General features: G+C 42.8%; 1 protein-coding gene across 3 annotated transcripts; it reads right to left on the reverse strand.

Annotated features, from left to right (window-relative positions):
* Window positions 1–604: 604 nt before the first annotated feature.
* abca5 (ATP-binding cassette, sub-family A (ABC1), member 5) lies at window positions 605–22,350 on the reverse strand. 3 transcript variants are annotated; one of them, XM_034708586.1, is made up of 33 exons: window positions 22,178–22,350; window positions 21,385–21,577; window positions 18,389–18,555; window positions 16,970–17,156; window positions 15,439–15,612; window positions 15,157–15,254; window positions 14,841–15,067; window positions 14,615–14,756; window positions 13,592–13,780; window positions 13,298–13,445; window positions 12,583–12,760; window positions 12,138–12,196; window positions 11,651–11,937; window positions 10,254–10,373; window positions 10,009–10,147; window positions 9,595–9,685; window positions 9,334–9,473; window positions 8,178–8,297; window positions 7,878–8,079; window positions 7,629–7,795; window positions 4,739–4,866; window positions 4,382–4,519; window positions 4,187–4,300; window positions 3,920–4,090; window positions 3,720–3,833; window positions 3,494–3,631; window positions 3,141–3,209; window positions 2,826–3,041; window positions 2,632–2,749; window positions 2,459–2,550; window positions 2,136–2,311; window positions 1,954–2,029; window positions 605–703 (listed from the first exon to the last, which is right to left on the reverse strand). In XM_034708586.1, the coding sequence occupies exons 3-33, from the start codon at window positions 18,509–18,511 to the stop codon at window positions 605–607; spliced, it is 4,440 nt and encodes a 1,479-aa protein (XP_034564477.1). In that variant the 5' UTR covers window positions 18,512–18,555; window positions 21,385–21,577; window positions 22,178–22,350. The 3 variants fall into 3 exon arrangements, with proteins under 3 accessions (XP_034564477.1, XP_034564475.1, XP_034564476.1); XM_034708584.1 differs by lacking the exon at window positions 21,385–21,577; XM_034708585.1 differs by lacking the exon at window positions 21,385–21,577 and having other exon boundaries at window positions 22,232–22,334.
* Between the last annotated feature and the right edge of the window lie 3,155 nt (window positions 22,351–25,505).

A 25,505-nucleotide genomic window follows, 5' to 3' on the forward strand; every position in this document is an offset into this window, starting at 1 on the left:
TTTATACAGTCTATGGGCTGAACAAGCTCCGAGCTCTGACTTCCTGTTACAGACCGGATATTGTTGTTACGTAACAAAAACATGGAAGTCTGAAACGGCTGGTTTCACACACATTTACAGAAAGGTGGAGAAATCAGAACAGGGGCAGAATGGATTCTTTTCATTCTCGGGGGGTTTGTAGACAGGGACACATATTTCAGGTAGGACCACCATGATATGTCACCTTTAACTATGAGATAAAAGTGATACTTCTTAGATAAAAAGGTCAAATTTTGAGACAAAAAGTCATTAATATGATGAGATAAATTTTTCATCATCAAGGTTTTAGCGCCACTTCCTGATCGCTGACCAATCAGAATCAAGAAGAGGAAGAACTTCTGAAGTTAGCTTTGTCAACAACAATAGCAGAGGTATGTACGAAGGTACGATTTCAGAGTTTAGAGCTGCTGCTGATTCTCTGACACGATTTCTATCAGATGTTTTTTAAAGTTTTTTTAAATGTTGTTGAATGAAAGCCAGAATTAAGCATACAGAGTGTTTTAACACGTCTAAATGTCACTACTTAGGGAAGCTGAAGTGCTGCCGGATAAAGTAGAGTCATTTCTCACCACATGCGTTGTTTGGACTTCGGGTCCATCCCTGATGACGGCTCGTCCAGTAAAACGATCTGAGGGTTCCCGATCATGCTCAGAGCAAAGCACAACTGGAAACAAAAACAAACAAGACCAGCGTGAGAAAGTCACAGAAGAGGAAAAGAATAAACACATGAATCAAGTTTTTACGTCAAAGAAGAGTTCAGGAAAGATTAGACTACTCTTCATGTGTCGACTTTTGTTTATCAAAGTCAAGATAAGGACAGTTTTCTGAAGAGATGTTAGGAGATGTTTGTTCTTCAAAATGGACTTCACTCTTTTTTTTTTTTTCTTTTTTTCCTCTTGTCTGCATATATATTTCTGGTTTGTGTCATGTTTGTCACAAACTGTCAAATATTAATGCAATTTATTCTTGCAGCAAAAGAAAAGAAAGAGAACATGTTTCTTCTGTGCTTGTGACTGTGTGCATGCAACCATCACCATCCCTCTTAGAACTCTGGCCTATCTTTTATTGGCAGCTAATATCATGTTCTGTAAAAGAGGGCGTGCACACCTAGGTGGACCAAAAAAAATAAAATAAGAGAAAGTGAAAGAAAGATTACATAAGGATATACAAAGGGACAGGGAGAGAGAAGGAGAGAGAGACCTAACACACTTAGATGGAGAGGGACCATCTCACCATGATGCCAAAAAAAAATCCGTGGGGTGATCCTAATGATTAAGCAACCCTTAGTGTCCACAATCATTACTGAAGCTTGGGTCACAGAGGGTTGCCGCCGTGCTGTGTTCTATTTGTGTAACAAGACCACCACTGGTGCAGATGAACCACTTGGGTCAGATCAGCCGAGCGGTACGGTCCGGCACCCGGGCCGCGAGAGCCGTCAGACCGAAGGACCCAACCCGCTGTGGGAGACCCAGGCCAGGGGACAAGCCAAGGACCCAGACCGGAAGCAAGCAGGTACCGCCGGAGCACCCAGGGCGACCCCCAGGTCACCCAGTAGGAGGAAAGGGGGGCGAGGGGGGAGAGATCCCGCAGCCCCCCCAAGGGACACCCCCACAACACCGCCCCCACAGCCCCCCAAGACGGAGCCAAAGGAGCCACCAGGGCCGAGGGGGCCCGGCACCAGGAGCAGACAGCCAGGCAGACGGCCAGGACCAGGACCAGAGCCCACCAACCGGCGCACCGGAGCGGGGGGAGGGCGGAGGCGGCAGGGCCAATCCCCCCTGCCCCCACCAGACGGCCTGACCACTCCCCCCAGCCACGCCCCCCACCCATGCCCTGCGACTGATGGACTTAACTCTTAGCGTCTTTAAAATACTGCAGAGCTGAGTGAGTTTGTGAGTGATGAAGACGCCTCACCTTCCTCTTGAGTCCTGCTGACAGAGTTTTGGCTTGTTTGTTGAGATGGTCCTTCAGCTCCAGAGCGTTCACCACGCTGACAACACAACACAACAAACATTTGAACACAACTATTCATCATAAACTTGAACATCCTCGGTTCCTCCTCTTCAGTTTGGACAGGTATCGGGGTCTGGACTCACCGTTTGATGATACCGGGTACATCCTGTCCTTTCAGGCCCTTGATGGCGGCGTAGATCTCCAAGTGCTCCTGCAGCGTGATCCTGGGCCACAGAGGGTTCACCTGAGGACAGTAGCCCACGTGTTCCAGAGGATTCTCCACGGGACGAAACTCAGTGCTGTAGTCCCCCATCAGGACCTGGACCAAAAGAGAGACAGAGACAGAAGTTAGTCCACATCCTTCACTGCAGCAGATTCTAAACTTACAGAAACCCCAGACTTCAATTAATCCAGGAGTGAAAGGTGGATCAGGAGCAGAGATGCTTCAGGACACTCTGTGCCGTACCTGGCCTGCAGTGGGGTCCGTGTCTCCTGACAGCATGTGCATGACGGTGCTCTTCCCTGCTCCGTTGGGGCCCAGCAGTCCAAGAACTTCACCTGAAGGAGCAGCAATCATTACTTCCTTTAACTTCCATCACAAGTGTCCAGTGAGAGCAGAGAACAGAGAGCTGAGTTTACCTTTACGGACGCAGAAGGAGATGTTCTTTGTGGCCACTTTCCTCGTCTTGTTCAGGGAGAAGCCTTCTCTTCGGCCTTTGTGCTGCTTCCTCAGGTTACTCACGACCACCACGGGTTTCTAAAAGGACAAGATACATATCATATCCCCGTATCTGCAGCAGCTTATAGGTCAGAAAGTGTTCTGCAGATCTTACCTCTTCACAGGACTGGCAATTGAGGGCCTCCTTCACTCGGGCCTTCTCCATCTGAACGTCCTCGTCCTCGTTCAGCCCCTCCTCTGGATTCCTCTCCACTTTGGGCTTGGACTTGGAGGAGATCCTGCAGAACTGATCGTTCTTCATCGTCCTCCCTCCGTAGCGGATCTCCAGCCAGCGCAGCAGGAAGAGCAGCAGGATGCACTGCAGGTAGGGCTGCGTGCACAAACACAGGGAAGGCAGACGTACAGTGTTTATAGAGCACATCTCAGCAACAAGGACGATGCAAACGCAGCGTTTATAAAAGATACGTACAGCGAGCACGGCGATGAGCAGGTTCTTCCACAGGGAGTTCTCTTCATACAGCGAGGGGAGAAAGGTCGCCTGTGGATTTGAGAAGGATGGAGTGAGGGTGGAGTTTTTAAAAGAGGGCATACTGTATGATCTTATCTTCCTCTACATCCTGTAAGGTTCCCCTCACACTCTGCCTTTCTCACCATCACATTAAGTCTACGTCTGATTCATGTACGGTTCGTAAACTGCAGATTTGTTCTCATCTGTGTTCTTAAAAAGAGGCCAAAACGCAGCTTAAATGCAGCTTTAAAAACAATCAATCATAAGAGGAGATTGCCAAAAGATGTGACTGTTTCTGCCGGTGAAGCTCCTACCTTGGTGATGCAGTTGAGGCAGCCCATGAGAGGGTAGAGAGGGTTTAAGAAACACAGGATGTTGTGCAGGTTTCTGGTCACTCCAGGACTGTCGTTCATAAATGACAGCTGGACCAGCGAGGCCGACACGACGCACAACTGAGGCAGAAGTCACACGGTTAGTGTCTGTCACTCTAAAAGGTGTAAAAGAATAAGATGAGGCTGTTTAAGGATCATCCGGTCTCACCATCATGGAGATGACGGAGAAGAAGTCTCTGTTACTCTGCACCCGGGCGAAACCGAACGAAACCACGTAAGTGAAGAGGATCATGGAGGGACCGAAGCCGACGATGCACAGGACCTGAGAGCAGAGAGGAGAGAAGGTCACGGTGAGTCACTGTGATTGTGTTCACGTCTTATGTGTGTGTTTAAGTCACCGTGTCATACCACAGACGTGAGGTTACTGGAGGTCAGCAGGTTCCCGGTGTGGAAGGAGAAGAGGATCATGGTCATGCTGGAGAGGATGAGGTAGTAGAAGGGGATGTCCACGGCCGCCTGTCCGCACCAGTAGGCTGACGGCACCAGACCGGAGATACGCAGCGTAGAGCGACACTTGATCTGTTGGAGACGGTCGACGGAGGGGAGTAAATAAACCTGCAGCGTGATCACAGCGACTTCTAAAGTAATGTGCACAAATGAGGAGGAAGTGATCACCTCTCTGTCTCGAGTGTGGTCCATCGCAAAGTACGCAGGCATCCCAGCCGCCAGCATCCCCAGTATGATGGCCTCGATGTACACCAAAGCGTAGGAGGTAGCGTCTGGGATTTGCTGAAGGATATAAAAGTGTGTTAATAAAACAGGATGGATCAGATCTGCATCGTCTGACTCCCTCCTCTCTCACATACTCACATAGTCAAACGGTTTGGTCCAGGTCCGGATCTGTCCGGTACCATTCAGACCTCTCAGGAGAGTGTTGCTCAGGATGTTGACGGCCATGGGTAAGGAGTGAACCGTGGTGCTGTTGAAGGCCACTTCGTACCTGAAACCCTGTTCACAGGCAGGAGAGAAACAGCGTTAGAGTCATCTCCACTTCATGTGGATAAAACGGCTCTCAGCTGGAGGACTCTGCGGCCCTCACACAGAGAGCCCTTCATCGCGAACACTTCTCACACGTTACAGCTGGAGGTGGAGGTGGAGGTGGAGGTGAGCACACCCACGTCTGATGATTACTCTTTGAATACATATTCTTTATAACGTGACAGAGACCTTGCTGGATCCGGTCACGTTGATGGCGGCGCTGTGCGGAGCCGCAGCCATGTAGTCCCTGTGTTTCATCAGCTCCACTTGGATGTTCTGAGACTCCAGGGTGTGGAGGAAGTCAGAGATATCAGAGCCTGTTGGAAAGAGAGACAGAGACTAGTTCATGCATTTGTGACCAACAGGTTTAAATACTGTAAGTCCCTTTTATCAGACTGTCCTAATAAGTCTCTAAAGACTCTTCCAAGTACTGACTAGACCTAGGAAGAGAGAGCACTGCTATAGGCGGCTATAGGCTCAGACTGCTATAGGCTCAGACTGATATAGACTTAGACTGATATAGACTTAGACTGCTATAGACTTAGACTGCTGTAGACTTAGACTACTGAAGACTTAGATTGCTATAGACTTAGACTGCTGTAGGCATAGACTGCTATAGGCTCAGACTGATATAGACTTAGACTGATATAGACTTTGACTGATATAGACTTAGACTGATATAGACTTAGACTGATATAGGCTCAGACTGATGTAGACTTAGACTGATGTAGACTTAGACTGATATAGACTTAGACTGATATAGACTCAGGCTGCTATAGGCTCAGACTGCAATAGGCTCAGACTCCTAAAGGCTCAGACTACTTTAGGCTCAGACTGCTATAGACTCAGACTGCTATAGGCTCAGACTGCTATAGGCTTAGACTGCTATAGGCTTAGATTGCTATAGGCTCAGACTGCTATAGGCTCAGACTCTTATAGGTCTACACTGCTATAGGCTCAGACTCTTATAGGCTCAGACTGCTATAGGCTCAGACTGCTATAGGCTCAGACTGCTATAGGCTCAGACTCTTATAGGCTCAGACTCTTATAGGCTCAGACTCTTATAGGCTCAGACTCTTATAGGCTCAGACTGCTATAGGCTCAGACTCTTATAGGCTCAGACTGCTATAGGCTCAGACTCTTATAGGCTCAGACTGCTATAGGCTCAGACTCCTTTAGGCCTAGACTTCTATAGGCTCAGAATCTTATAGGCTCAGACTGCTATAGGCTCAGACTCTTATAGGCTCAGACTCCTATAGGCTCAGACTCTTATAGGCTCAGACTGCTATAGGCTCAGACTGCTATAGGCTCAGACTGCTATAGGCTTAGACTCTTATAGGCTCAGACTCTTATAGGCTCAGACTCTTATAGGCTCAGACTCTTATAGGCTCAGACTGCTATAGGCTCAGACTCTTATAGGCTCAGACTTCTATAGGCTCAGACTCTTATAGGCTCAGACTGCTATAGGCTCAGACTGCTATAGGCTTAGACTCTTATAGGCTCAGAATCTTATAGGCTCAGACTGCTATAGGCTCAGACTCTTATAGGCTCAGACTTCTATAGGCTTAGACTATAGCTTAGCTTAGCAGATGTGTGTCTAACATGAGTCTGGTCCTGCTGGAGGTTTCTGCCTGTTAAAGGAAGTTTGTCCTTGCCACTGTAACTTGCTAAATGCTGCAAAGTGCTCTGCTCATGGTGGATTAAGATGAGATCAGACTGAGTCCTGTCTGGAAGATGGGACTGGATCTGATCTGGTCTTGATGTTGGGTCTTTGTTAATAATAGAACATAGAGTACGGTCTAGACCTGCTCTGTTTAATTGATTGATTGATCGATTGATTGATTGATTGATTGATTGATTGATTAATGCCCTCATGTTCCAGCAGGTGAAATAACATACATAACAGACTTTTAAAATATTTGTTTTTCCCATTAGGTGCCAATGTGAACGCCCAGGCAGCTGATCTCGCCACGCCCCTGCTGATCGCCTCTCAAGAAGGCCACCGAGCATGCGTGGATTTCCTTTTGGACCATGAGGCAGATCCTAACACAGCCTGCAGTCACGACTGGCCCCAGCTCCCCATTCATGCTGCTGCAGAGTTTGGCCACATCAGGTTCTGACTAACAACTTTTCTTTTAACCCTCCTCTTATACTTGGGGTCAATTGGACCCCATTCAATGTTTAACGTCTCTAATTTAATGATTAACATAATTTGTTTGTCTTCATATTTCATGAATTTTCATCATTTAATGTGGACAACTGGGAAAACATAAAATTAAAATGTTGATATGTTACAATTTCCTGTGATAAAAAATATGCGTCCTGTCTGGAAGATAGGACTGGATCTGATCCGGTCTTGATGTTGGGTCTATGTTAATAATAGAGTTGAAAACAGAGAGTACAGTGAGGGTAAAGTGAATAGAATTTCCCCCATGGGACGGTTCATATTGATTCTGATTTACTGTGAGACGGTTACAGCAGACAGGATCCGATCACAATATTTACAGCATGCAGCGCTCTCTCTCTCTCTCTGTCTCTCTCTCTGTAAGGATATCTACAGTTTCAGTTGTATCGCCAACATCCTGATACAGACTCCCTTTCCTTCCCGGGTCTCAAAACAAAAGCTTGTCCCAGAGCAGAGACTTAAAGAGAGGTCCTTAGGGGGTTCTAGGTTGGACTGTTTCCACCCTGCAGCTGCTGATCGCTCTCAGGTGTTGACAGATTTGGTTTCAGGCCTCCTGAGTTTCTTTGTTTGTAGCTTCTGTTGGTTCAGTTTTTGCAGTGAGAACGTTTCTGTGTTCTGCAGACGACTCTGTTCGTGTTTCTCTTTTGGGTTGTGTTATTTATACCTCCTGCAGATATTTTGAAGGGAGAGGAGAGTGGGTAGAAGTGTGTGTTACTTGGCAACACTCACCGCTCTGGGAGAGTTAACATGTACATGCATTTTAAAGGCCAGTCGAGAGAGTTGGTCTTAGCTGAGTTTGACAAATTAGATGAGACTGACCTCATTTACATTAATCCGAAGAGGTCTAATGAAGAGCTGAACTCCCTCCTTTCAGAGACTTTACAGAGCACTCACCTGAGGAGTTCTGGACCAGGAGGCTGGTGGCGTATCGATGTGGTGCTTGGTTCTTTTTGAGGAGGTAAATAGGCAGAAACTGTCGGTCTGGGGAGTTAATCTGGATGTTTCCTGTGGCCAGAGAAAGAACGAGCACCGCGGCGACAAACACCAGGAACAAGGCCAGACTGCAGAAGAAGAGAGATGTTGTTAAGAGACAGAGAGAAAGAATGAAAGAGGAGTTAAGACTTTTTAGTTTTGATCCCTCACGTGTAGATGAAAGCCTTCCTCTCCCGCCGCATGTTGAGCATGTGCAGCCAGGCCACGGTGCTGAACTGCTGCCTCCACAGAGCGTGACCCGTCACTACGTCTGACTTGCTGTCTGAGAAGGTCAGCAGCCGCTGGTCCGTGTCGTCCAGGGAGGTGTTGTCGTACTCGACCTCCACCTGCTCCCGATTGAACACACTGTAGTCTGAGGGGGGGCGAAACAGACGGACAGACGGATGGTGAAGTGACTTCATGAGAAAACAGTCTTTATTCATGTGTCAAGATGATTCAGGACACACTTACCCGCTTGGTCCACTTCAGCCTCGGCCTCCAAACGCAGGAAAACATCCTCCAGAGTTGTCATGGACACGCCGTAGTTGATTATTCCAAGATTAGGTTGGCCGTCGAGCACAGAGAACAAGCCTGAGAAAGAAACATTCATCCTCTCAATTTCATCATAACGGGCCGACACTAGAGCATGAGGACGCTACAGATTGTTTAATGAGAGACCTTATTAGTTTCAGAGAAACTGCAGTTTTTCCAGGACATTTAAAATGTGTCTGATCCTGTACGATCCGCTCTCCCCCTTTCAGTTTTGGTTTTAGTAAATTGACGAGGTCTAACTGACACTGAAATGAGATTCTAACAAAATCCTGCAGGTGTGTCTGGAGATTAGTTTATGAGTGAAGTCACAGCACAGTGTGGCGTGTGTAAATGCACGCCACGCTTCTGTTGATGAGGGGACACGCTCAGAGATTCTGCTGCACTGGGATCACTGCTGGTGTCCAATTAACTCAGCCCTAACACAATTCATCAGACTTTAATCTAACCACTCAACTCAGACCACATGGTTTAGTTACTTTAGTCACTAATATCACCGTTATACTAACACAGTAAAGTGATGAACAGGCTCAGTAACTTAAGCATCTCTCTCTCTTCTCTGGGTTCATCCTGCACAGATGTCTGTTAAACTTTAAGCTGGTCTCTTTCCTTGATGTGTCTCTTAAATCTCCAACATGTCTCTCTGCTCTCGCTGCATTTACTGTGAAATCTCTGAAGAAGAACGCTCAGCTGGTGGCGTCTTTAAATCCTGGCAGACGTCACGTGAACGTGCATGCAGGCGAACGCTTGTGCCAGCCCCCATGAAACATACAAAATCTAACATGAACATTAAAACAGTCTGCATCAATATATAAGCCCGAGTCCCCCTCTCTATCAACCGAGTCCTCTTGCAGTCAATGCTCGAGTCAGAGTCCAAGTCCGAGCCATCAGTGCTCGAGTCCAAGGCGAGTCACGAGTCCTGCAAAACGGGACTTGAGTCGGACTCGAGTCTGAGCCCTGGACTCGAGTACTACAACACTGGCTTGCAGAATTGATGTCATTTGTTTTGCATTTTTTCATGCAAGTGTTGCCACAAAGGGTTTGCATTTAAACGTGCACATGCATCATCAGCTCATACCTGAGAATGTGTCCATGTTCTCAAAAGGCAGAGTAAAAGTCAACTCTGCCTCGTGTTGTCGAGACAGCTTCGCCTTGGGAACGTGATTCTTCACCAGCGACGTCATGTTCTCCGCATCACATCGCTCGTTGATCGACATCCTGAGGGGAGGAAGAGCAAACTTTAATAAAAGGTGCAGGTTGTGGGGGATGGAGGAATTGCAAACAAAGCATCACATATAGATGGATCTATTTTTAGACCGGGACAGGTGAATCCACGTGCCTGAGGTGATATCCAACGCCGCACTTGATCTTGAGATACAGAGAGGAGCCGACGCATTTCAGCTGTCCTTGAGAAATCACAGCTTTACGATCTGGAGGAAGAAACGGCAACAAGTGTGTTTAACGTCAGATCACCAGGAGGCTCACAGATTCTGAGACTATTTAATGACACATCCTTAAAGTGCAAAAACATTTGATGCATTTTGAGAATTTAAGGACAACGAAGCCAGACCAGACTTCAAGCAGTTTTAGTCCAATTAAAAAAGTGCAAGCTGCAGGTGTGGCTTCTTCCAACGCTGACAAAAACCTTCAGTTCGAATATAATCAAGCAAGGAAGCACTAATGCAACATTGAAACCTGTAAATTCCAAATTTGGACGCCACTTTGGAGCCTGTGAGTCAGAGTGAGTACAAACCTGCAAGAATGTCCGCCTCGTCCATATAGTGAGTGCTGAGCACCGTGACTCTCCCGGCTCTGCGGCTCTTCAGCAAAGACCACACCTGGTGTCTGGAGCAGGGGTCCATACCTGCTGTGGGCTCGTCCAGGAGCAGGATCTAAAGGAGCAGACATAATTCAGACTCCTCAGAAGGGAACCTTATCCCTCTATGTTCATGCCAAAGCGTATCAAACTAACTTCATCCTGGTAAAAGTTCTCCATACCTTTGGATCCCCTAGGATGGCGATGCCCACGGAGAGTTTCCTCTTCTGGCCTCCGCTGAGGTTTTTGGCCTGAGCGGTCATGATCTTCTCCAGGTCCAGATCTTTCAGCACTTTGGTGACCTTTCAGAGAGAAGCAGCAGTGTCACCAGTTGGTTTCTGATTCCTCTGTGTGCATTACTGGATAAGACATCTTAGATTTCAGAAAGTAGGATGAACAACTCTCTCGGTGGGGAGCGAGTCTTTGCCCCAAGTAGGGGAGTTTAAGTATCTTGGGGTCTTGTTCGAGAGTGGGAGTAAAATGGAGCGTGAGATCGACAGGCGGATTGGTGCAGCGTCAGCAGTGGTGTGGACGTTGTAACGGACCGTCGGGGTGTAGAGGGAGCTGAGCCGGAAGGCTATGTCGGTCTATGTTCCAACCCTCACCTATGGTCACGAGCTGTGGGTCATGACCGAAAGGATAAGATCTAGAATACAAGCGGCTGAAATGAGTTTCCTCTGAAGGGTGTCTGGGCTCAGCCTCAGAGAGAGGGTCAGGAGCTCAGACATCCAGGGGGCTCGGAGTAGAGCCGCTGCTCCTTTGCATGGAGTCTCTATGTAACAGTCTCTATCTAACAGTCTCTGTCTAACAGTCTCTGTCTAACAGTCTCTGTCTAACAGTCTCTGTCTAACAGTCTCTGTCTAACAGTCTCTGTCTAACAGTCTCTGTCTAACAGTCTCTGTCTAACACTCTCTGTCTAACAGTCTCTGTCTAACAGTCTCTATCTAACAGTCTCTATCTAACAGTCTCTGTCTAACAGTCTCTGTCTAACAGTCTCTATCTAACAGTCTCTGTCTAACAGTCTCTATCTAACAGTCTCTGTCTAACAGTCTCTATCTAACAGTCTCTATCTAACAGTCTCTATCTAACAGTCTCTGTCTAACAGTCTCTGTCTAACAGTCTCTGTCTAACAGTCTCTATCTAACAGTCTCTATCTAACAGTCTCTGTCTAACAGTCTCTGTCTAACAGTCTCTGTCTAACAGTCTCTGTTCAGACTTGGCCGCCCTGCCCTCATTTCTCCTTCTTGAAGCCAGCTAGACTCAGATCACCTGGGCCTGGCCCCTGCAGGGCATAAGAGCCCAACCCTAGCACTGATTTGGATCCTTCATTCCACCTCGACTCTTCCCAGCCGACACTTGCACAATTTTGTCTTTGTTTGCTTTGCTTGACAACACCCTAGATTTCATCATCACACATCCACATGCACATCTCTCACTTTACTAACACATCTTTCATGCCCCTCTCAAATTTGTTGCAGCCCTTGAGCCAGGTTGAGACCCTGTTTTGCCTTACAGCTTTCTAAAATATTACAATCAGCTCTTTACTGAAACCATCAGTGTCTATCAATCCTCAAACTACCTCAGCATCAATGTCCCCCGGTGGTATCCCTTTGATGGCCGCGAATATCCTCAGGTGCTCCTCCACCGTCAGCACATCAAAGATGATGTTGAACTGAGGGCAGATTCCCACCAGCTGCTTCATTTCCGACGCGTCCGCGATCTCCGCCACGGGGGAGCCGTAGATGGTGGCCGAGCCGTTGGTGGGAGGGCAGATGCCACACAGGATGTTCATCAGGGTGGACTTCCCGGCCCCGCTGTGTCCCAGCAGAGCCGTGATCTGGCCCTCGTAGATGTCAAAGGTCAAGCCTGGGGGGGGTCAGAGGATGCAGAAAAATGAGAGTGATTCGAGGAATATCAATCAGAGCATGCACGAACACTCTGCAAGGAAAAGTTAGAAACTAGCATGCATAGACTTCTCTTTGTATTCACTCTATCAAAGCTACATTTTACAGCCTGTGTTCAGTGTGTTTTGCACAAATGCTGCCTCAACAAGCATCATGACTCACCCCGCAGAGCCTCCACCACGTTGTCCTTCTCTTTGTAGACTTTATGGATGTTATTAATGCTGCAGGAGAAGAAGCAATAAAGTTTTAATAAAAGAAAGGAGAGACGTGTAAACACAGAAACAGTGTCACAGTGAGGAGCAGTTCTCAGGCTCCAGGATAATCCCACGAGCTCTGCGCAGCGAGGACATATGGAGCAGTGAGGGGGGTTTGGCTCTGGACCAAGAAACAGATCCAGGCTGCTATTTTTTATCTCCGTTCGGCCTTCATATCTCGCCTTCGGGCCCGTCCACTGAGCTGAACGGTTACTTTAGATAAGAGATCATTTGTTCGTGGAAAAATTGGATTTCCCGGTGCATGACTTTATCAAATTATTACACATCAGGGGATAAGAAACGCTGCTTTTTAAGAATTTAATACATAATGCATATCATGTTTGAAGTCTTACCGGATGGCTTCTTTCCCTCTGAACTCAGGCGACACCGGCTCGATGCACTCATCCCCGCTCGGAGCACCTTTCACCTCAGCATCGTACACAGAGCTCACTTCAACGTAGCGCTTCCTGCGTTTGGACCAATAGGACGGCTTCAGGAAGTACACCAAGGACCTCCTCATCCCAAACTCACCTGTGTTCAAAAGACACAAGTAACAGGTGATTAATGAAGCTCTTCAAACGATTGTTGAAGGAACAATTAGGTAGATTATTTGACAGTTAAAATATGAAGTCTATGCAGAAGTGCTAGAAACTGCAGTTCCTTGAGTGTCCACTAGAGGCTTGCTGCAGAAACACAGGAAACCACATACACACCCATTCAAAGGGACAATCTTTACAGCAGAAATAAACATGTTTACAGCCTGGTTCAAAAAACAGTTTAGGTCTGAATAGGTAAATTTGGGGGGGGGTTAATTTATTTATATCTCTCTATTTGCAAGGATATTAAACTTACAAGTTATGCCCAAATAAGGACATGACTGACTTGATAGACAGGCGTGAAAAGACTGAAGGCCCGCCTCTTTACCTCACACTAGCTCAGACGAAGTTAGGTTGAGTTCAGCATTTCCAATATGGCACCCGTCAACGAACAGCGCTCAGGAACAGATGGGTGACATCACGGATACTACGTCCATTTATTATACAGTCTATGGTATAGTGGTGTTCTTACCAGGCAGTACCTGGTCCAGGTACACAGCCAACAGAAGATAGAGGATGCAGTCTAGAATCAGCATCAGCAGAGGCACATAAAGAGGATGAGGACCGTTGGCCAGGGAGGAAAACACAGCACCGTCTCCCTGAGCCTCCAGATAAACCACCTGACATGTGAGACACAAACACACTGACAGGTTAGCAGGATGATGGATGTTTGTAATGACACTAGTGGGGAATATTAAGAATATTCATGCATGTATTTCTCTGTGTACGGTGTATGGGTGTGGTTAAGTGTCAGCATGTGCGTCACCTGTGCGATCCCTATGGAGAAGGCGCTGGGGGAGAGCAGGCAGAGAAGCCAGACCAGTGGCTGTGGAAAGTCCTTCATCAGCACAGTGAAGAGGGACAGGCAGCCAAACACCACCGTCAGCATGGAGCCCACTGTGCTGGCAAACTTAGGCTTCTTAAATAACGGAGTCAGCATGAAGGAGAAAAAGATCTGTGAGAGGAGAGAGAGAGGGAGAGAGGGAGAGGGGAAGAGAGGATTCAGAAGAGGGTTTTCATATGAGACGGATCATAATAAACTTTCTGCTTGAGTTAAGAAAAAACAGGATGAGGGATTCAACAGGAGGACGTTTTTAATTATCATTATTATGATTTTTTAATTGACAAAATACAATATATGTATTTATTTATTCATCTAATAATTCATGTATTTATTACTCTAATGATTAATTTATTTTTATTCATTAATTTCTATTTTTTAATGGATGAACAACAAGATATTTATTTATTTATTTATTCATTTAAATATTTATTTATTCATTCATTTATTTTATTTTTTTATTCATTTATTTTTATTTTTTAATTGACAAACTACCAGATATTTATTTATTTATTTATTCATTCATTTAATTATTTACCTAATTATTAATTAATTAATTAAAAAAAAATGTATTGTCAATTTTTTTATCTGAGAAGATTGGAACAAATCACTCCCCTAAATGAACAAACTGGATATTTATCTTGTTATATATTTTTTAATTTTTCAATAAAAACCTCAGGAATAAGAACTGATGTTGTTCTGAACACAAAGAGCCATTGAGGTCCAATGATTTCAGATTAACAAGCGCACTATTTCTGCAAAGATACATGAATGTCGACATTTTCAAGTGTTATTTTTGCTGCTTTGGCGACCAAGAAACAAACGTGACTCATCTTTATCCTCAGCGTAGAGACAGGAAGTGGAAAACTCAAAACTCAGGCAATTACAACCAGAACTATTTGCCTCGCTGGATGTCAGAAGAAGTGTGATGTACATGACGCCACTCACCGATGATATTCCATAGAGGAAGATGAGGAAGAAGATCACAAGGAAGTCACTGTTAGGAAACAGGGCGGTGTACGTGGCGATGATCGCCATCAGGATGGACATGGTGGTCACCAGAGCGGCGTACAGGAGGCCCCATGACAACCTGTCGTATCACACAAACACTGAGAATATAAAAACAGCAGATTTAAAGAGAGGATTCAGGTTTTACATTTCAGTTCTTCCTCACCAGAACGCCGTGTCGTAAAGCCCCATCATGGTCATGGTGTCCTTGAGGCGATGCTCCTTCTCCGCTGCGACGTTAACGATGAGGAAGGTGACAAAAGGCGTGAAGGCCAGGACCAGGTAGATGGAGATGAGGGCGTGAGGGAACTTCTGCACCTCCACGGAGCCGGGCTGCCCCATCATCACCACCTTCAGGTTCATCTCGCTCCTGACCGAGCGCTTCGTCTGCATCTGTGCAGGACAACAAACCGCCTTCAGTAACATATATCTCTTCTGTGGGTTCAGACCTGAGAGGAGTGTGCATTTGAATCTGTGTGTACCTGAATGATGGCTGCGTCGATGTAAGACTGGAGGCGGATGAAGCCGGAGTACCAGTAATTAGCTGCTCTGCAGTTCACTGAGCTGGTGAAACAGTTTGCTGGAGGAGAACAAGCAGAATGAAAACAGTGAAGGTCTTATCTTGCATGAATTTCTGCAGCTCTGTACCTTATACACAATAAGTACTTTACTTTCTTGAATACTCTCATACTTGTGTTTTAGATGCATCACAACATAAAGTATAATACAGTTAATGTAAAGCTGTTTGGATCTGTTCTTCTTACCGATGGATTCTGTGTAATCGCTCGGTAGAGGGAGCTGGTTGTACGGGAACCGTAGTCTGTAAGACATGGCCGAGCTGTCCATGAAAACAACACCGACATAGCTGGACGGCTCGTACAGGCTGGCGTTCTCCAGGTCCTCCTCACTCGCAAACATCTCCAGACGATCCTGCATGTCTGATAACGACACATGAAGAGAGGTCAGTTACTGAGGAAAGGTACTAACCATAGACCTTTCTGGAGTCCCTGAGCTCCCTTGTCTCGTAGGTTCCTCTGGATCTCTGCTGGAGATTCCTTTTTTGGGTCTTTTATTCATCCTTTCTTTCTTTCTTTCTTTCTTTCATTATTTTCCCCTTTATTTTCTCTTTTCTTTCTATCCTTCTTTCTTTCTTTTATTCCCTTTTCATTTCATTCCTTTCACTTCTTTCTTTCTTCACTTCTTATTTTCATTCCTTCATTCCTTCCCCCATCCTTCTTTCTTTCTTTCTTTCTTTCCTTCATTCCTTCCTTCTTTCTTCTTTCTTTTTTCTGTCTTTCCTCTTTATTTCATTCCTCCTTTCTTTCTTCCTCTCTTTAATTCCTTTTTCCTTTCATACCGTCTTTCTTTCATTCATTCCTTCTTCCTTCCTTTCATTCCTTTCACTTCTTTCTTTCTTCACTTCTTTCTTTCATTCCTCCCCTCCATCCTTCTTTCTTTCTTTCTTTCTTTCTTTCTTTCCTTCCTTCCCTCCTTCCTACTTTCATTCCTTACTGCTTGCTTACTTTCCTTCTTTCTTTCTTTCCTTCTTTTTTTCCTTATTTCATTCCTTTTCTTTTTTCCTTCTTCCTTTCTTTCTTTCTTTCTTTCTTTCTTTCTTTCTTTCTTTCTTTCTCTTTCCTTCCTTCCTTCCTTACTGCTTGCTTACTTTCCTTCTTTCTTTCTTTTCTTCTTTTTTCCTTTCTTTCTTTCTTCCTTCGTTCCTTTCCATGTTTCTTCATCCTTTATGTCTCCTTTTCTCATCCCCTCCTTTCCTTCTGTCTTTCCTTCACCCTTCATTCTCCTCTTTTTCTTTCTTCTGGTCTCCCTCTCTTCTCTCTTGTCTTAGACCTCTCTGGAGTCCCTGAGCTCCCTTGTCTCGTAGGTTCCTCTGGATCTCTGCTGCTGTGGACGTGCCAGACTCCAGCTGCTACAACTACTACTATCCGTCTCCCCACTATCATCTCTCTCTCTCTCTTCATCTCCCTCTATCCCTCTCTCCAACACGGTCTCTGCAGATGTGTGTCTAACATGAGTCTGGTCCTGCTGGAGGTTTCTGCCTGTTAAAGGAAGTTTGTCCTTGCCACTGTAACTTGCTAAATGCTGCAAAGTGCTCTCCTCATGGTGGATTAAGATGAGATCAGACTGAGTCCTGTCTGGAATATGGGACTGGATCTGATCTGGTCTTGATGTTGGGTCTTTGTGAATAATAGAACATAGAGTACGGTCTAGACCTGCTCTGTTTGGAAAGAGTCTGAGGAGAACGTTTGTTGGGATTTGGCGTCCTCAGGTACTTACGCATCTCCTGGGCCACCTCCTCCATGATGTGGTTGGTGACGTTGGTGATTGGCGTGTAGCCCAGGCCCTTGAAGAATTGGTCCTCGCGCTCCAGCTCCAGCGTGCTGATGCCTCCGTAATACACGTGAGGGTTCAGGGTGCTGATGAGGATCAGGAGACCCAACAGCAGAAGAGGCAGGATCAATTCCTGCAGAGACGGACACGGAGAAGGAGAAGCTGATGAAAAGCATCCATCATGCACGGAGGAAAACTCTCCCCTTGGCGTGACGTGAGTTTCTTATTATGAGGAGGGGAATAAAGCATCCCACTCCAGGTACTTCCTTAATCACATCGTGTGTTTGTCTGAGGAAGAAGACTGACAAGGGCCATCCTTTCTCTCCTCCAGTCCATAAACAACACGCCACACTTTGACCTTGAGCAACACAGTAAATTAAAACAATGAACTACGAGTCCCTGACATGTCAGGAACTGATTCAGAGCGTCTCTGGCGTCTGAACAGATTTAGACGAGGAACTTTGGTTGACTCAGATTAACAAGAAATACTTGTTTTGGAGATTTACCTGAGGATTATCTCTTTAAAAGAGCAGCTGAGTTCTGTTCTCCAGTTCTCAGAGACCCACAAATTAAACTGATTATTTAGTTCACAGAAACCAAAAGTAAGTGAGGTTTCTCAGCGAGTTACAAAGAGAAAGCATCCCTCGTATGAAGTAAACAAGTCAAAGTGAGAGGAAATCCCCCCCAGACTCTCCGAGCTGCAGTTGGAGAAGCTGCAGGAGGTCCTTCTGTGCGGTGAAGTTGATACACAGGGGCATTAAATATGCAGCAGCGCAACCGAACGCCAAATGAAAAATGCATGGTCCAACAAAAGAGGGAACTGGAAGGGGACGGAGGAAGAGATGTGTCCCAAAATCAGATTCATAGAGTGCACAAAGGTGTTGCTTGTTTTTGATGCACTGGAGCTGCAACAAGGCTTATCAGGTGAGGGTGACATCTACCTGGAATAACCGCAGACATAATAAAAGGCAATGATTACGTACTGATGTTGAAGTGCTTGATAAGGGTTGATCATTCACAAAACACACCCTTTGATAAGCATGACAGGCATGTTTTTAGATTTACTGCGTGTGCTGCAAAGACAACCGTCAGACACAGCAATAATAAGATGCACAAGTTAATCCATCCGGGTCTGGGTCCGGGTTGAGGGGTCAGCAGTCTCAGCAGGGAAGCCCAGACACTCCTCTCCCCAACCACTTCCATCAGCTCTTCTGGGAGAATACCGAGGCTTTCCCAGGCCAGCTGAGAGACATAATCTCTCCAGTGTGTCCTGGGTCTTCCCCATGACCTCCTCCTGGACGGACATGCCCGAAACACAGTTAAATCAATCATAATACAACTAGCTTGCATCTGAACTCTGAGTACCTGAAGACTCTGTTGCTTGGTCCTCCATTTGATGAGCAGATTCTTGTAGAGAAGACTTCTTGTTTGATGCCAGACTCCGGCGTCTCTTCTGTACATGGGCTGCATACTTCCAGCATGCCTCATGTGGATGACGTTTGGACGATTTGTCTCCGTAATGCTGGCCTCAGCTGCAAGATAACAAAAGATGAGCAAATAAAGGACTTTAGAAAAGCTCATCCTTGGTGTAAATCACTGTAGTGAACTTTAAGAATCAAGGATGGAGGGATATTTGGTATATTTGGACTCTTAAGGCGCCTGGGAGGAGCTTTCAGTGAGGGGGAAACATGAATCTGTATGCTGATGGTCTCATTTGCTTGTTCAGCTCATACAGACATTGTTCAGTCTAATCATAATGAGGCAAAACTCCTCGTGTGCTTCCTGGATCATGGGTGGAGGAATACTTCAGTCTATTATCTTGAGATTCAGACGCTTATACACCAACCAGCCATGACATCATGACCACTCATGAGTGAGGTAAACATCCTTGATTATCTGAAAACAACAGCATGTGTAGGTAGATGAGATGTGTGAGGCAGTGAGCGTCCTCAAAGTTGATGTTAGAAGTAGGGAAAATAGTCAAATGTAAGGATGTGAGCGGCTTTGATAAGGGCTGAATATTAATGGGTTAATAACTGGGTCAGAGCATCTCAAGAACTGCAGCTCTTGTTGGGTGTTTCCAGTACTAGGAACGGCACTGCTAACTTTTCATCTTTTCTGCAGAGACAAGGAGAGAGAGGGAAACATTTGATGACTGTGCACAGTTGTTGTAGCTATGCTAGCTAGATGTGATCTAGATATTCTACTTTTACCAACAAAGTTTGCACCTAACCTCTTTTTCCCCCCCGCAGAAGAATGGAAATATTGATTACTCTCTTTCTTTCTTGATCTTAGATTTTAAAATATGTTATGGTTTCATGCTTATGTTTGTTTAATGTCATATTTTAAATTGGATATCTTCTGACAAGGTATGGCGCTTTGGAATTAGCCTGATATTGGATCTATTAGATGTTGGGCATATGGGGGGGAGGAGGCGTTTTCAGTCCGGGCCCCACAGATGTGGAATGAACTGCCTGAGAAAATAAAGTTGGCGGACTCTGCGCTCTCTTTTAAAAGGTGACATATCACGCTTTTTTCATCAACATATATTGGTCTAAGAGGTCCCCAAAACATGTCTTTAAAGTTTATGCTCAAAAAAACACTTTGAAATCAGGTTTTAGTCTGCCTGAAAAACCCTCTTCTTCAGTCCTCCTCAGAACAGTCTGTTTTCTCTCTGACCACGCCCCCTCAGGAAGTGGGTGTGCCCTCGGCTCTCCAGCACTTTGATCTAATGTTTCCATGTTGGATGAATATACACGGCTGCTCACAGACCCGCGTTACTTCAACCCTCTGAATCTGATCCAGAATCTGATCCTGATGGAGAGGCGCCTGCAGCAGGACCTTTCTGAACCATTGGTCACAGATTTAGTGCTTCTTGTTGTTTTATTTGTCAGCATGTCGACGTGTGTCTTGGTACAAAGCTACGAACATGTAGCTATGTGGCTATGCTAACTAGCGCTAGCACTTTTCCATGATAACTAAAAATCATCCACGAGATCTTCAAATCTGCAGACGTGGGGAGTCAAACCGACCTCTGCCAGAAAGGCAGCAGGACCTTTCTGAACCATTGGTCACAGATTTAGTGTTTCTTGTTGTTTTATCTGTCAGTATGTCGACGTGTGTCTTGGTACACAGCTACAGCTACGACATGTAGCTATGTAGCTATGCTAACTAGCGCTAGCACTTATCCATGATATATAAAAATCATCCACTAGATCTTCAAATCTGCAGACGTTGGGAGTCAAACCGACCTTTGTGTTTATTAAGACAGCCTACAACTAGCATGCCTCCCTCCTAAGCTCCTTGTTAGCACACATGTGTGCAGGGAATGAAAAACGGAGGAGGGGTTGAGTTGTATTTTATACAGTCTATGGGCTGAACAAGCTCCGAGCTCTGACTTCCTGTTACAGACCGGATATTGTTAGTCTGAAACGGCTGGTTTCAGCACACATTTACAGAAAGGTGGAGAAATCAGAACAGGGGCAGAATGGATTCTTTTCATTCTCGGGGGGTTTGTAGACAGGGACACAGATTTCAGGTAGAGAACCATTAAAAAGTCCATTTTGCATGATATGTCACCTTTAAGTCGTTGCTCAAAGTGTACTTTTATCAAAGAGCATTTCCTGATTTTACTTGATCAAAGTGTCTCGCACAGAATCCTGTGTTTATCAGGTCTGCTGAGTCAGTGAGGTCTTTTAAATCCATTCTCAAAACATACTTTTATCGCAGAGCCTTAACGGATTTCATCTGAATTTTATTTTAACTGTCTTAAGAAATATATTTTAAAAGAATTGTATTCCTTTAGAGTTCTTTTAGGGGAATTTTGTGTCTTTTAAAATATATGTTTTATTTCTTCATATTGACTTGTGTGATTTTATGATTTGCCTGTTTTATTTTGCTGCCAATGTGAAGCACTTTGTAACCTGTTCTTTGAAAAGTGCTCGACAAATACAATTGTTATTATTATTTATATTATTATAAATATGATTTTGATTAAGATTTTATGTTCTTTTAATAGTAATGATACTTGCACCATTTGTATGGTCTTAAAATGTTCTTTATTTTGCACATGTCCTTTGAGGCATTGCAAAGCACTTTGTAACAGATTTTGAAAAGTGCTCAATAAATAAATATTTTATTATTATTATTATTATTATTATGGGGGGGGTCTTCTTATTGTTCTATATCTTTAATGTATTCTATTCTAATTTGTTTTCATGTACAGCACTTTGTGTTACAATGTCATTGTATGAACAGAGCTTTACAAATAAAGTCTGATTGATTGATTGATTATTATTATTATTATTGTCATTATTTTAATGCAGGTGCAGAACAAAGGCTGGCCAATAGAGAAGTCCCACCTTGCAACTTCCAGGATTCTAAGCCTGTTAAAGTCTCTGATGAAAGGTCCTGCAGCACACCTTTAGGTCAGGCCTCATCAGATCAGGGCAGGTGGTGATAATATTATGGCTGATCTGTGTGTTCATGAATGTGCTGAAACACTGATGTACTGCATGCACTCTCCTCTGCAAAGACCCTTTGTGTTGGCTCAGACTGTGGGACAGAGGAAGATGCAGAAGGAGATGATAGAGAGACAGTAGATGGTACATTAGTAATGTGAAAGCATGCATATTAACTGACTGCTCTGTCTAATGCTCACATGAACTCACATGAAACACAAGCTGTAAACTACAGCTGATCTAATAAAGGCTGCAGGCTGCAGGAGTCCACATCCTCCTCAGCTCACATTCATGCCCTGCTCCACCAGCTGAAACAGCACTAATTAAATATGTTTAATAAACAATAATTAGAATCTGTCAAATCAGCATTAAAGTCAGCTTCACATCATGCTAACTGATGCTAGCCTGTGAACTGACGCTGACCTGCGCTGCTGTGTTTAGGTGAGGCTGATATTTCAGGAGAACATCAAGTTGTTCCTTTGAATTCAGGATGCTTTGTGTGTTCCTAACTTACCACAGAAGGGAACAGAGTAATTATAGCCTTTAACATAAAGCTGCATGCAGGATTTACCTCCTGATATGAGGCGTCTGTGTTCTCAGAGCTAACACCTGTGCACACGCAAAGGCTAGCAAGCTGTAGCAACACAGCCTTAAGAAAACATGCCAAGAAGAAGGCTTAAATTCAGATACTCACGTATGAAATACATTAAGGCATATCTTTCCTCAGCTTGTGGTTTTATATCCTTACATTACAGATGAGTTTAAAGTCAGGTAAATCCTTTAAACGAGCTCCTTCTTCCCAAACGGTTTTTTCCCTTTGATCCAAACGTTCCCACTTCCTCCTGCTCCTGTCAAATACACACCGCAGAGAAAGTAACCTCGACCAATCACAGCGCGGCTGGGTGTAATTGGCAACGCTCTCAACCAATCAGAGTGAGGCAGGGTGGCTTTTATTTACATATCGCAACAGAGAAAGTGATGGACAAAACTTCATTAAAAAACACTTTTAGGAGATTATTACTTTATTAAAAATTAAACCAGGAGCTGAAAAAAAGAGACATTAACAGAAAGGATAAATCACAACTAGCAGCTTAATAAAATAATATATTTTAACCCTGTAAATCCTGAAACATCAAATAATTACCAGAAAATTCGAATTATATAAATTAGAGTGTTCATTTACGGAAAGGGATTAGGGCCAGTGAAAAAAAAAATCCTTTAATTTTTAAATAATTATTATTATGAAAAAAAGACAGAATTCTGTCTTTAATCTCAGAATTCTGTCTTTAATCTCATAATTCTGTCTTTAATCTCATAATTCTGTCTTTAATCTCATAATTCTGTCTTTAATCTCAGAATTCTGTCTTTAATCTCATAATTCTGACTTTAATCTCATAATTCTGATTTTAATCTCATAATTCTGATTTAATCTCAGAATTCTGTCTTTAATCTCATAATTCTGTCTTTAATCTCATAATTCTGTCTTTAATCTCAGAATTATGTCTTTAATCTCAGAATTCTGTCTTTAATCTCAGAATTCTGTCTTTAATCTCATAATTCTGACTTTAATCTCATAATTCTGATTTAATCTCATAATTCTGATTTTAATCTCAGAATTCTGTCTTTAATCTCATAATTCTGTCTTTAATCTCATAATTCTGTCTTTAATCTCATAATTCTGACTTTAATCTCAGAATTCTGTCTTTAATCTCAGAATTCTGTCTTTAATCTCATAATTCTGACTTTAATCTCATAATTCTGATTTTAATCTCATAATTCTGATTTTAATCTCAGAATTCTGTCTTTAATCTCATAATTCTGTCTTTAATCTCAGAATTATGTCTTTAATCTCAGAATTCTGTCTTTAATCTCAGAATTCTGTCTTTAATCTCATAATTCTGCCTTTAATCTCATAATTCTGATTTTAATCTCATAATTCTATCTTTAATCTCATAATTCAGACTTTAATCTCATAATTCTGTCTTTAATCTCATAATTCTGTCTTTAATCTCATAATTCTGACTTTAATCTCAGAATTATGTCTTTAATCTCAGAATTCTGTCTTTAATCTCATAATTCTGCCTTTAATCTCATAATTCTGATTTTAATCTCATAATTCTATCTTTAATCTCATAATTCTGACTTTAATCTCATAATTCTGTCTTTAATCTCATAATTCTGACTTTAATCTCAGAATTCTGTCTTTAATCTCAGAATTCTGTCTTTAATCTCATAATTCTGACTTTAATCTCATAATTCTGATTTTAATCTCATAATTCTGATTTTAATCTCAGAATTCTGTCTTTAATCTCATAATTCTGTCTTTAATCTCATAATTCTGTCTTTAATCTCAGAATTATGTCTTTAATCTCAGAATTCTGTCTTTAATCTCAGAATTCTGTCTTTAATCTCAGAATTCTGTCTTTAATCTCATAATTCTGTCTTTAATCTCATAATTCTGTCTTTAATCTCAGAATTCTGTCTTTAATCTCATAATTCAGACTTTAATCTCATAATTCTGTCTTTAATCTCATAATTCTGTCTTTAATCTCATAATTCAGACTTTAATCTCATAATTCTGTCTTTAATCTCATAATTCTGTTTTTAATCTCATAATTCTGACTTTAATCTCAGAATTCTGTTTTTAATCTCATAATTCTGTCTTTAATCTCATAATTCTGACTTTAATCTCATAATTCTGTCTTTAATCTCATAATTCAGACTTTAATCTCAGAATTCTGACTTTAATCTCAGAATTCTGTCTTTAATCTCAGAATCCTGTCTTTAATCTCAGAATTCTGTCTTTAATCTCAGAATTCTGTCTTTAATCTCAGAATTATGTCTTTAATCTCAGAATTCTGTCTTTAATCTCAGAATTCTGTCTTTAATCTCATAATTCTGTCTTTAATCTCAGAATCCTGTCTTTAATCTCAGAATTCTGTCTTTAATCTCATAATTCTGACTTTAATCTCATAATTCTATTTTTAATCTCATAATTCTGACTTTAATCTCATAATTCTGTCTTTAATCTCAGAATTCAGACTTTAATCTCATAATTCTGACTTTAATCTCATAATTCTGACTTTAATCTCATAATTCTGTCTTTAATCTCAGAATTCAGACTTTAATCTCATAATTCTGCCTTTAATCCCATAATTCTGACTCAAATCTCAGAATTCTTTCTTTAATCTCAGAATTCTGGCTTTTTTCTCATAACAATAATTTTTTTTAAATGTTACCCTTAATTTTTTTTTTAGTCGCCCTTATCCTCTTCCGTTTGATACATCACATCTAGCAGGTTAATAAAATAATATATTTTAACCCTGTAAAGCCTGAACCATGAAATAATTGCCAGAAAATTCTAATTCTTTGAAAATGGAGTGTTTATTTGACCTTTTGACAAATAAAAGAAGAAAGAAATTAAATAGTAATTTTCATATATGAGTTTTAGTTTGTATCATATTTGATACATAAGGCATTTTGGTGCAAATTTTTTGCTCAAAGCTTCTTCTTTTTTTCCCCATGTGCAAAATGTATATTTATAACTGTGCAATAATATTCATGTTAAGTGCAATATCAGGAACTGTGAAAACTTTTCATATAATGTGCAATATCTCTGCATCAAAATACCTCTTCTCACTACCTGATTGTATATATTTGACATTTGTTTTATATTATTATTATATTTATATTTTATTAATTACTTCTTCTATTAATATTATTTGATATTCTTAATTATTGTGTCTAGGAGCAACTTTAATGACTGTATTCCCCCCTGGGATAAATAAAGTATTTCTGATTTCTGATATTTATCTTGTCTTTTATACATTTTTTCTACCTGTTTTTATTGTATTTGTATTTATCACATGCACCTTCAGGAGTGGCGCTTTTAATTTCATTGTACACCTGACAATGACAAATAAAGGCTATTCTATTATTTTTTTAAACAAACTAAAACATATAAAAACACATTTTTTATCATATTCAACTTTGAGTTTCCTTCAAATTAATCCCAAAGTATT

The sequence above is a fragment of the Notolabrus celidotus genome, chromosome 18 (assembly GCF_009762535.1).
Source record: "Notolabrus celidotus isolate fNotCel1 chromosome 18, fNotCel1.pri, whole genome shotgun sequence".
In the NCBI taxonomy this organism is placed as follows: domain Eukaryota; kingdom Metazoa; phylum Chordata; class Actinopteri; order Labriformes; family Labridae; genus Notolabrus; species Notolabrus celidotus.

What these genes read in the sequence shown, in the direction of transcription:
- abca5 (XM_034708584.1), bottom strand. An exon ending in TCGACGCAGCCATCATTCAG is followed by an intron (nt 15,068 to 15,156) that starts GTACACACAGAT and finishes TGTCCTGCACAG; the next exon opens with ATGCAGACGAAGCGCTCGGT. An exon ending in CAGCAGGACTCAAGAGGAAG is followed by an intron (nt 704 to 1,953) that starts GTGAGGCGTCTT and finishes TTTTGTTTCCAG; the next exon opens with TTGTGCTTTGCTCTGAGCAT.